Source organism: Heterocephalus glaber, unplaced genomic scaffold (assembly GCF_053883595.1).
Source record: "Heterocephalus glaber isolate CG9 unplaced genomic scaffold, H.glaber_assembly_v1.0 deba00001724, whole genome shotgun sequence".
NCBI lineage: Eukaryota > Metazoa > Chordata > Mammalia > Rodentia > Bathyergidae > Heterocephalus > Heterocephalus glaber.
In genome coordinates, this window is record NW_028258435.1 from 5,097,098 (window position 1) to 5,109,227 (window position 12,130).

At 43.5% G+C, this 12,130-nt stretch overlaps 1 protein-coding gene and 1 pseudogene across 1 annotated transcript; both read left to right on the forward strand.

Annotated features, from left to right (window-relative positions):
- Positions 1-1,174: 1,174 nt before the first annotated feature.
- LOC147821638 (lysine-specific demethylase 4D-like) lies at positions 1,175-3,045 on the forward strand (annotated as a pseudogene).
- On the forward strand, positions 1,651-11,251 carry LOC147821639 (lysine-specific demethylase 4D-like). The gene is made up of 2 exons (XM_087199605.1): positions 1,651-1,817; positions 8,911-11,251. Exon 2 carries the CDS (start codon positions 9,122-9,124, stop codon positions 10,613-10,615), a length of 1,494 nt encoding a protein of 497 aa, XP_087055731.1. The 5' UTR covers positions 1,651-1,817; positions 8,911-9,121; the 3' UTR covers positions 10,616-11,251.
- The last annotated feature ends 879 nt before the right edge of the window (positions 11,252-12,130 follow it).

The window sequence follows — 12,130 nt, forward strand, 5'->3', positions numbered from 1 at the left end:
CCCTTCGCTGTTCTGTTGGACCAGGTTGGAATATTTATACTTTTGAAAAACTTACTACCACTAAATTGTTTACAAGAATCAATTCCACAAGCCTGGCATAGTGGCACACTTCTGTAATCCCAGCACTTCAGAGGATGAGGCAGGAGGGATTCTGTGAGTTCATGGCCATCCTAACCACATAGCAAGACTCTGTCAAAAAAAAAAAAAAAGAATTAATTATACATAAAAAATAAATAACACAGTAAGAACAGTAAAAAGTCTCTAGTAAATTTTGAGCTCTTTCCCCTACTTCTATCACCACTGTAACTTGTTTTTTCTACATTTTTTCTTCATACTTCGTGTTTTTTCTCTTCTAATGGCCTTTAATCAGGTTTTTTGTTGGTGTTGTTTGCTCATCATTCCTACTGAGTGTTAGATTTTTAAATCTTGAGACAGGGTTTTGCTAAGTACATAAATTATTCAGGCTGGGATTAAATCTTTGATCCTCCTACTTAACGCTCTAGATTGCTGGTGTGACAGACATACATCCTTGCATTTGGCTATTCAGTTTCAAAGCTGGGTTCTTCCTGTGTTGCCCACTATGGCCTGAAACGATCCTTTCTCCCGCCTTAATCCCTGCAAAATCCCCACAGGGACCATCAAGACAGCTTTTCAATTCCTCAGTTTCCTTTCATATTAATTCATCTAGCTTCAAGACTTGAGTGGTTAAACACTTCTTTTAAAACTTGCTTATTTTATTTCTACTTTAGTTCAGATAGTTTTTCTATTTCCTGGTCACCATTTGACATTAAAATCAGACATAAAGCAACTTCAATATTGATTGGTATAGTATTAATAGAGTAGTTCTTCTGTTTTGCATGTATTTTAAATGACCCTGTATTTTCTTTAGGTTTAGAGGTTAGTTCTTCTTGACAAGACTTCTGCTATGGAAAAACCAGGAACTGCTGGCTCACATAAGCTTCAGCATCAGAAAAAGCCTGCAAGACAGTGAAATCTTTAGTGAGAACTTCACTGAGCTAGAGGGCAAGCCAAGTTCTGACAGCAAAAAGAAGAAAGCAAAGGGAAAAGAAGCATTTATTCCAGAAAACACCCCAAAAACATTGATCTGGGTGGTGCTTACATTGCAGGGATAAAGCCTGAGCATTCTGGTTCCCTGAATCCAGGTTCCACAGTCATGACCTTCAGGCCAACCATGGAGCAGTTTGCAGATTTCAGCAAATACATCGCTTCCATGGAATCCCAGGGGGCACACAGAGCTGGCTTAGCCAAAGCCATTCCTCCCAAGGGATGGAGAGCCAGAGAGTCCTATGACAACATCAGTGACCTCATGATAGCCACTCCTCTGCAGCAGGTGGTCTCTGGGAGGGCAGGTGTGTTTACTCAATACCATGAAAGGAAGAAAGCCATGATGGTGGGGGAGTACCGCCACCTGGCCAACAGTGAAAAGTACCAGACTCCTCCACACCAGAGTTTTACAGATTTGGAGGGAAAAAAACAGAATTAATTTAATTAAATTAAAGATTTAATTTAATTAATTAAAGATTTGGAGCGAAAACACTGGAAGAATCGCCTCCATGGTGCCCCCATTTCTGGTGCTGACATCAGCAGCTCCTTGTTGATGAAAACACAAAGCAGTGGAACCTTGGGCGCCTGGAAACCATTCTGAATCTGTTGGAGCAGGAAGGTGGAGTTGTCTTCGAGGGAGTCAACACACCCTACCTGTACTTCGGCATGTGGAAGACCACGTTCGCGTGGCACTCGGAGGACACGGACCTCTATAGCGTCAACTACCCGCACTTTCGGGAGCCCAACACTTGGTATGTGGTGCCCCCAGAGCATGGCCAGCGCCTGGAGCTCCTAGCCAGGGAGCTTTTCCCAAGCAGCTCCAGGGGCTGTGGGGCTTTCCTGAGGCACAAGGTGGCTCTCATCTCACCCACAGTGCTCAGGGACAATGGGATCCCCTTCAGCTGTGTGACTCAGGAGGCTGGGGAGTTCATGGTGACGTTTCCCTATGGCCATCACGCTGGCTCCAACCATGGCTTCAACTGTGCAGAGGCCATCAATTTTGCCACCCCTCAGTGGATCAATTATGGTAAAGTGGCGTCTCAGTGTGGCTGTGGGAAGGCGAGGGTCAGCTTTTCCATGGACATCTTTATGGGCATCCAAGACCCTGAGTGCTCTGAGCTGGCAAAGGAAGGGCAAGACCAGGCCATTGTGGATGACATGGGTCCCTCGATTTCTGCCAGGCAGGAGGTGGCCACCTGCAGGGAGGACCAGGTGTCCTGGAGAACTGCTCTGCATTTGGGCCACCTTCAGTCTCAGGAGGCTTGCGCTTCCTCGGGGCCTGTTCTGGCTGGCTACTTGGTCAGGGACCCTTTTCACCCAGGGCCCGGAATCCCCTCTTTGAGCCACGGAGATGATACTGAGCCTGAGCCAGACCACCTCAGCTCCTGGCTGCCACAGGTGGCCCACAGGAAAAAACGAGTGGCTCTCCACCCAGCACCTGGCAGAATGGCCGAGGTCATCCTCCTAGGCACTGGGGGCCCAGGGTACCCCTTTCAGAGTGCCCCCGAGAGAAATAAGGGAAAAACTAGAATAAAATATTTATGAAAACTGATGCCAAAATGTTGAATTGAGTATCAGCTACAAGATTCTAAGGACATTAAAAACATAACATACCATGACTCAGTGGGGTTCATGGCAGGAGTGAAATAATGGCTCTGTTGAATAAAATTTGTAGGAGGCTATTGGTAGGGACAAGCCTCTTGCACTAGGGCCCAACAGACCAATCCAATGTACAGTTTAATTGTTCTAGCCGAGCTATAATTAATTGTAGGAGACTGTAAACAATTAACCAGTTATACAGTAATCAATTAATGTGTCTCTATACTTTGATTCAATCTGCCTATAAATGCTGTGAAATCATTTTGTTGACAAATTGTCTACACTTGCTTTGGTTCTAAGGGCTACAGGCTTTGTCAATCATTTTTGTTTTGTTTTGCTTTGTTTTTGTTAATTGCTCAAATAAACAATATAATGAACTTATACATGGTCTTTTCAATAGTTTACACTAAGGGAATATAGAAATAGAACTTATCTCTGATAGATGGATCCAAGAAGAATCTAGGATCACCTTCATCGATACTATCTCAGTTACTTTTCTCCTCCCTGAGATAAAACACTTGACACCCAGAGTTAAAGGAGGAAAGGTTTATTGAGCTCATACTTTGTAGAGGTTTCAGTTCACAATTGGCTGGCTCCAACCCAGGGCAGCATGGCAGACAGGCATCACAGAGGAGAAACAGTCCATGATAGGCAGAAGGTAGCAAAAAATAAAGCAAGCAAGGGGTGACCACAGCTCTTACTATCCTTTATATCTTATATAGGCTACTAAGGGTGGGTGGCACTCACACCATTAATCCTAGTGTCCTTGATCCTTGAATTGCACCATGAATCAATGCCAGTGTCACACACTCAATAGTCAGCCACCTCTGAAAAAGCCCCATCTATGACTGCATGAAGTTTTAGGAGGACATCTAGACACAAGTCATAACAGATATATATGGCCTGACTTTGAGTATGACATGTTTCATTGAGAGGTCAAATGCTAAAAGAAAATCATTTTGCCAACACTTTGGTACCATCGTTCGGAATCAAGATTTTAGAGCACCAGAAAGTAAGCCTCATTTTCTGTTTTGTTTTTCCTTGAGGAATAAAAGTGTTAAAAATTATGACATTTATATTGGGAAGCACCTCCTAGTTGAAAAATCATTTTCCTTATTTATCTACTGACCAAATTTTAACTGTATGTCATTTTTAATTGTTTTCGTTGCAACCTGAACTTCTCATATTAAAAGATTTGAAATTGGGCGAGTGGTGTTCTGATCGGTGAAGCGTATGCTTTTCATAAACCTTTGTTTCAAACCACAGCGTGGACGCACGCACGCGCACACACACACACACACACAACTGAAAAATTCTTTTGCTAGCCTATGTCATAATGGATTGTTTAATTGGTTTACAGAATGCAGATGCGGGTTTTTGGAGACAATCTCACTATGTAGTACAGGCTGTCTTGGAACTCGGTAGCCCAGACTGGCCTTAAACTGGAGTCGATCCTCCTGTCTCAGATCCCTAGTGCTTCCATTAGAGGTGGGCACCATTACAGGCCACAGAGGGATGAGTTTTTGTGTTTTCAGATGAGGTCTCACTGTGTAGCTCAGGCTGGCCTAGAATTCAATTCTCCTGCCTCAACCTCCTAAATGCTTGGATTACAGGTGTGGGCTTTGTTTTGTTTTACAGTATTAGTTTGTTTTGGAGGACACTGTACATTTTGTGTGTTAAAGTGTCATGACAATCATACATTGTGATGTATATTTCATTGTTTTCCATGTTGATAACTATTTTTCACCAATTCTCACATAACTCAAGCTTTGAAACATACATGGGATTTGACTGAAAAATACTATAGATGTTTAAATAGAAATGTACTACAGGAACTAACACACTGCCCTCAATCCACTACTGAATGCTCCCCCTTGCTGCCAACACATTTATCTCATTTGTTCATTGCTGGTGGTACTTCGGGGTTCAGAAAATCCTCCTGATTAGAAAATCTTGGCATATGTTTATGTCTTCCAGAGTTTTACTTGTTTTTATCTTCTGCAGGTTCAGTGTTTCCGGTTTCTTTTTTTTTTTCCCGGTACCGGGGATCGAACTCGGGTGCTTGTGCTTGCACAGCAGATGGTGAAACCACTGAGCTAAATCCCCGGCCCTAGTGTTTCTATTTTTATAGCTAGTTCTTTCATCCTTTTTCATTTGAGTTTAGGGCAGTTGAGAGATATGGATCTAGATTCATTTTTCTGCATGTGAATAACCAGGCTTTTTTGGTGGTTGTTTGGTTGGTTGGTTTTGGTTTTCTGAGACAAGGTCTGGCTATTAATTTGGGCTGGCCTTGAGCTTACTATTTAGACCAGAGTGGGCTCGAACTCACTCCAATCCTCCTGTCTCAGCCTCAGAAGTGTTGGGATTACAGACTTGGGCCACCAGGCCTGGCCAATAACCAGTTTGTCAAGCACTGTTTGTTAAAGAAACTATCTTTTCTCCCGTATATGTTTTTAGTCTCTTCACCAAACATCAGATGGCTCAAAGTACCTGGGGTTTGTTTCTGCATCCTCATTTGTGCTCTATACAACAATGTGTGTGGGTTTTTAACCATAACCACTTTATCTTTGTCATTTAATTTAATATCTGGATTGTGATGCCTTCTGCTCTTCTCTTGTTGTTTGCTTTTTCTATTATGGGTCTCTTCAAGTTGCATATCCATTTTAGCCTAGACTGGCATGCCTGTAATCCAAATACTTGGGAGGCTGAGGCAGGAGGATCATGGTGAGTTTGAGAATTTGAGGCCAGCATGAACTACAGAGCGGGACTCCGTGTTCCAAAACCAAAAAAAGAATATAGGATTATTTTTCCTAGTTCTTTGAAGAAGTCTGTTGGTATTTTTATTGTAATTGCAGTAAATCTGTATATGATTTTTGGCAACAGGGCCATTGTGATGATGTTGGTCCTGCTTATCCAAGAACAAGACAAACTTTTCAATTTTCTTTTCTTTTCTTTTGTTTTCAACAGGGTCTCCCTATGTAGTTGAAGCTGGCTTTGAGCTATGTAGCCCAGGCTGTCCTTAAACTCACATTGATCCTCCTACTTCAGGCTCCAAGTGCTGGGATTACAGGCGTGGGCTCCATTTTCTAATATCATCTTCAATCTCTTTTTTCAGAGTAGTACAACTTTTGTTACAGAGGTGTCATGGCTTGCATCTAGATGTCCCCCGAGGTCTCATGCGGTCATAGGTGGCTGGATCTAAAGTGTGTGATGCTGGCATTTTCTTTTTAGAAAGGTTCTCACTATGTAGTTCAGGCTGGCCTCGAACTCAGTGTGTACCCCATGCGGGCCTCCACCTCTTGGCAGTCTTCCTGCCTCAGCCTCCAAAGTGCTGGGATTACAGGTGTGAGTTACCAAACCTGGTTAGTGCTGGGATTAAGTGTATAATGCTGGGATGAAGGGCGGGTACTATTTTAAGGGTGGGTAGCCTGGGATGCATAAAAGGGACACAAGAGGGTTGCCAGAGTTGCTTGCTCCTTGCCACTTTGCTGGTGGCTACCTTCTGCTGCTGCTGCTCCTCTTTGGCATGGACTGTTTCTCCTCTTCGATGTCTCTCTGCCCTGCCACCCTGACTTGGAGTCAGCTGACTACAGACTGAAAACTCTACAAAACGTGAGCCACATAAACCTTTCCTCCTTTACTTTGGGTGTTAGGTATTTCGTCTCAGCAAGGAGAAAAGGGATTAAGACAAGAGGTCTTTCTCTCCCTTGGGCATATTAATTCCTAGGCATATACTTTTCTCTGTGTGTGTGTGTGTGTGTGTGTGTGTGTGTGTGTGTGTGTGTGTGTGTTTGCTCATTTGTTTTGAAGCTACTGTGAATGAGATTGTTTTCCTGATTTCTTTCTCAGTGAGTTCATTGCTGATACACAGGAAATGTATTGATTTTCTTTTCTTTTTTTTTTTTTTTGGTGGGGGGACAAGGTCTCTCTGTGTAGTTCAGGCTGGGCTTCAACTCACTGTGTAGCTCAGGCTGGCCTCTAACTCACTCTCATCTGCCACGTCAGCCTACTGAGTGCTGGCATTACAGGTATGCGCCACCACAGTTGGCTGATTTTCTTTTTCTTATTTTTGTATCCCGCTGCTACCTTGCTGAGTTTATTACTCCTACAAGTCTTTGAATCTTCTATGTAAAGAATCATGTCATCGGAATATCAGGATATTTCAACTTCTTCCTTTCCTATATGTATCTCTTATTTTTTTCTCTTGGCTGATTGGTGTGGCTAAAGTTCCAAGTACTATGTTTTTAATTTCCATTAGTATGTGATTGCAGAGTATAATGATGCCATTTATCATGAGCATAGGTATATATACATAAGAAATATTCTCTCTTTCTCCATCTCTTGTTCTCTTTCCCAGAGGCAAATGATCCCTATCTCCATTTGAAGTCCTCTATCAAACAGGAGTAGTGAGGTTGGACATTCCTGTGTTGTTCTTGATTTTAGGGCAAATGCTTTCATTTTTTCCCCAGTTATTACTATTTTGGCAGTGTTTTTGTCATAGATGGCTTTTAGCAGCTTGGTAACCTGCACATAGCACATCTCTTTCTATTTTTTATCCTTTTCCTTTCCTCTCTCTTCCCACTCCTCTCCCTCTATCTCTTGGTCCCCTTCCCTTTTGAAAATTCGAGATAAGATCCTCCTATGCCTATTTTGTCAGGATTTTTACCTTGCATGGATATTGGAATTTGTCAAAGAGTTTTTGTTTTGTTTTTATGTATTGAGATGATCGTGTTATTTTGTCCTTGCTTCTCTTTAGGTGATGATTCCTGTTTACTGATTAATCCCCGCTGAACCATCCTTGCATTCCTGCGACGAAGCCAGCTTGGTCAGATGTCTGATGTTTTTAATGATCTGTTGTACTCTGTTTGCCGGTATCTTGTTAAGGATTTCTCCATGTATGTTTGTAAAGGAGATGGGCCTGCAGTTTTCTTTTTCTGTTAAACCCTTATCTGGTTTGGCCTCAGAATAATGGTAGGTTCTAGGAATGAATTTGGCAGTGTTTCTTCCCTTTCAATTTCATAGAAGAATTTGGAGAGTATTGGTGTTAGAACTTTTTTGAAATTCTTATAGAATTCAGCAGTGAATCCAAGTCCTGGGCTTTTCTTCACTGGGAGGGTTTTTATGATTGCTTCTATTTTATTGCCTGCATTGGTCTATTCAAGGTTTTTCTATCTCTTGATTCAGTTTGGGCAATTCATATATGTCTAGATATTTATCCATTATTTTTCTTGGTTCTCTTCAAAACAGTTTCTTGCAATCCTCTAGATTTTGGTGGATTCCATTGTGATTTCATCTTTCTTCTTCCTTTTTTTTTTTTTTTTTTTTTGAGAAAGAGTCTCCGTATGTAGTTCAGGCTGAGTGCTGGGATCACAGGAGTGTGCAGCCATGCCCAGATTCCTTTTATTTTCTAGTTGGATTGATACAGTTTTTTTTTCTTTCCCTTTTTTTTTTTTTTTTTGGTAAGTTTGACCAAATGTTTATCAATCTTGTCAATTTCTACTCTAACCTTTACAATACTTTTGCTTCTACTAGTTTCAGATTTGGAATGTTCTGGTTTTTCTAGAATGTTAATATGCATCATTACATTATTTGGTATCACTCCATTCTTTTAATATGTGCATGCACTTGTTTCTGAGAGCTGCTGTCATTGCTTGCCAAAGGTCTGGGTATGTTGTGCTTCCATTTTCTTTTGATTCTGAGAACATTAAATTCCTTCCTTGATTTTTCTTTGATCCATTGATTATCCAATAATATGCAATTTCTATATTTTCCCATACTTGCTGTGGTTTCTTTTGCTGTTTTCTTATTCATTCTGCTATGATATGATAGCATCCAAGAGATCATTTCAATTCATTTATATTTATTTAAGCATGTTTTAGGGCCCCAGTTTTCATCTCTTAAGAAAAATACATATTCCATTAACTTCCAGAGGGCTGAGGTCTCCCTGTGTGCCCTGTTCAGACCCCTCCATCCACTGGCCTCTCCTCCTCCCCCTCCCCCCTCCTCCCACCCCTCCTCTTCTTCCTCCTCCTCCTCTTTCTTGTGGTTCCCTTGCAACCCTTCCACAGCCAGTTTCTCACTTCTAATGATTTTTTCAAAGGATCATTTTTTCTTTCATCCCTATTAGTGTAAGATATTACACTTTCTGCTACATGTGTTCCATTTTAGTATTTAATTTGTCTTGCTGTTAATTTCTCCAGTTTCTGAGTTAAACATTTAATTTCTTTTTTTTTCATTTATTTTCAGACTTAATGCTAAATAGAGTATTGCTGGTGAATTACCTACATGGGAAATATCATCTCCATCAAGCAAAAGGTCAAGTCTGAGTTCCTGCCTCCTAGATAAACCAAAGCATTGAAAAGAAGGAGAGGAAAAAAAGTGGAAAGAAAAAAGAAAGAAGTTACTTTCTAGCATTACTAGCTGTCTAGACCCACCTAGGAACTTGTTGCCTGTGTCTATGGCTGATGATATGGCAGGGATGAAGCCTGAGCATTCTGGTTCCCTGAATCCAGGTTCCACAGTCATGACCTTCAGGCCAACCATGGAGGAGTTTGCAGATTTCAGCAAATACATCGCTTGCATGGAATCCCAGGGGGCACACAGAGCTGGCTTAGCCAAAGTCATTCCTCCCAAGGGATGGAGAGCCAGAGAGTCCTATGACAACATCAGTGACCTCATGATAGCCACTCCTCTGCAGCAGGTGGTCTCTGGGAGGGCAGGTGTGTTTACTCAATACCATGAAAGGAAGAAAGCCATGACGGTGGGGGAGTACCGCCACCTGGCCAACAGTGAAAAGTACCAGACTCCTCCACACCAGAGTTTTAAAGATTTGGAGAGAAAATACTGGAAGAATCGCTTCTATGGTTCCCCGATTTATGGTGCTGACATCAGTGGCTCCTTGTTTGATGAAAACACAAAGCAGTGGAACCTTGGGCACCTGGGAACCATCCTGGATCTGTTGGAGCAGGAATGTGGAGTTGTCATCGAGGGAGTCAACACACCCTACCTGTACTTTGGCATGTGGAAGACCACGTTCGCGTGGCACACGGAGGACATGGACCTCTATAGCATCAACTACCTGCACTTTGGGGAGCCCAAAACTTGGTATGTGGTGCCCCCAGAGCATGGCCACCGGCTGGAGCTCCTAGCCAGGGAGCTTTTCCCAGGCAGCTCCTCGGGCTGTGGGGCTTTCCTGAGGCACAAGGTGGCTCTCATCTCACCCACAGTGCTCAGGGACAATGGGATCCCCTTCAGCTGTGTGACTCAGGAGGCTGGGGAGTTCATAGTGACGTTTCCCTATGGCTATCACGCTGGCTTCAACCATGGCTTCAACTGTGCAGAGGCCATCAATTTTGCCACCCCTCGGTGGATCAATTATGGTAAAGTGGCGTCTCAGTGCAGCTGTGGGGAGGCGAGGGTCAGCTTTTCCATGGATGCTTTTGTGCGCATCCTTCAACCTGAGCAATATGAGCTGTGGAAACAGGATCAAGACCGGGCGGTAGTGGACCACAGGGAACTCACACCTCCCCAGAAGCAGGACCTGATCGCCTGGAAGGATGTCCGTGCAGCCAGGAGAGCTTCACTGGGCCTGAGGCACTTCAGCCTTAGACAGGCTCTGCAACCCCCTCTGCCGGTGGCCTCCTGCAGTGAGACCTGCTGCACCAGGAATGTGCGTCGTGGTCGTCGTCGTTGTGCATCTGGGCGACCATCTGCCGGAGATGCTGCTGCCAGGTCCAGGGCCACAGCCTACAGCTCCCAAGAGCTCAGCCGAGCCCCACTGGCCTCCCAGCGTCCATCTGTCCCGGATACCCACCTGTCAGCTGGCAGACCTCGTCGTGGCAGTCCTCCCCGGCAACTAAGCGTTCAAGAGCCCATCCACCAGGGTCTAGCCAAGAAGCGCAGGTTGCTGGTCACGGAGCACACGGCTCTGGATTCAGAGCTTCAGTTCTAACCTGTGCATGGAGCGTTGATGGTCAACCCTGTACCTAAGAGCCCTGGACTTCAATATCTTGGTACAGCTTCTGAATGTAGCTTAACCTCTGATCCCTAAACTCGGGCTGCCTTCATAGCCCACTACTCTGCTGTCTGGAGGCTTGCTGAGACCTGTCATAGGTAACTCACTGAACTTGGAGCCACTTTGTAGGACATTGATCACGCATAAGTAAACTGTGATGCCTCCAGATGCTGCTCCGTCTGGTGGTAATTATTAAATTCACCATATTTGTCCTTCCTCCTAGAACTTGGGATATTTTTCAACTTTGGTAACTTCTGCATCTTAGCTGAAGTTTCATCCACTGGACACTACGTCTCAGAACTAGGTTCCACTAAGATTGCCGGGAACCTGAACTTTGTGGGTCTCCCATCCTCTGGACCAACTGTGGAGGGTGCTGTACTTTCAGGGCTTTGGTTTTCCTTTACTTTCCTTCCATTTTCTCCCTCACTCTTACCTATTTCTTGCAAACTGGGGCACTTTTGACCGACTAGTTTAACAGAGTCACAGAAAGGTTTGACCTTTGTAAGTTACTGATGTATTTAAAATGTGTTGTTATCAAGGATTTGTTCCTAAATAAATAAATTTAAATGTTAAAATTTGACTCTTTCTAATATTCCAGTTTCCAATAGTGAGGCAGGGACGGAGGTTATTCTTTCATGAATTTTCTTAATTGTTTCAAAAACACTTACATTTATTTTTATGGGCTGGTGACATTGTTTGCAAGAGTGAATAATAAGTTTGGGGGATGCAAATTGGGTTCTGGTTACATCACTGGCTTCGGGTATTTGATTTTTACAGTTTTGCTTTGAGGGTGACATGGAGGATCTAAGCATGGGCAGTAGGAACTGAGTTGTTGGGAGAAAAAAGCAAGTATAGAAAAGAAGTGTCATCACCTGAGTATTTTCAAGACTTCATGGACTTTTGAAAACCATAGATACATTTTACATTCATTTATCCAGCACCATCCACATGCCTACAAAGTAGGGAACAAGACAGTTTCAATTCGTAAAACGTGCTGTGAAGGAACTAAAGTAAGATTGGGCAAGGGTGCAAAGTGGGAGGGTGCTGGCCTGTGTGCCTGGTCAGGGAAGGTTGCCCAGAGCAGGATACCTTTGTGAGGACCACTTGACACACACGGAAGGTTCAAAACGGTGTTTGCACTTGAAAGGATCTAACAGAACTCCTAACGTGGAGCCCTCTGGTCACTGGCTGCTTCAAAGACGTCAAGAAAGGAGCAAAGTTTCTGTTTTCGATGAGACATTGATGAAACTGAGGCTTTTCAATTAACATCCCAAAATAAATTATTTATTCAGGTCAGATGTAAAATCACTGTTCCTTTTAGGAATGTTCGTCCCCCAACACACTGTCACTGGTTTGCCCATCCGCTGCAAGCCATCTGTCCCCTCTGGGCCTCGGAGCCGCCTTCTGTCAAATGGGACCGAGGGCCTCCTGGGGTTCCCAAAGACCCCACCA

Bases quoted from the DNA above. Each gene is read 5' to 3' on its own strand.
- LOC147821639 (XM_087199605.1), top strand. From the start codon at position 9,122: ATGGCTGATGATATGGCAGGGATGAAGCCTGAGCATTCTGGTTCCCTG.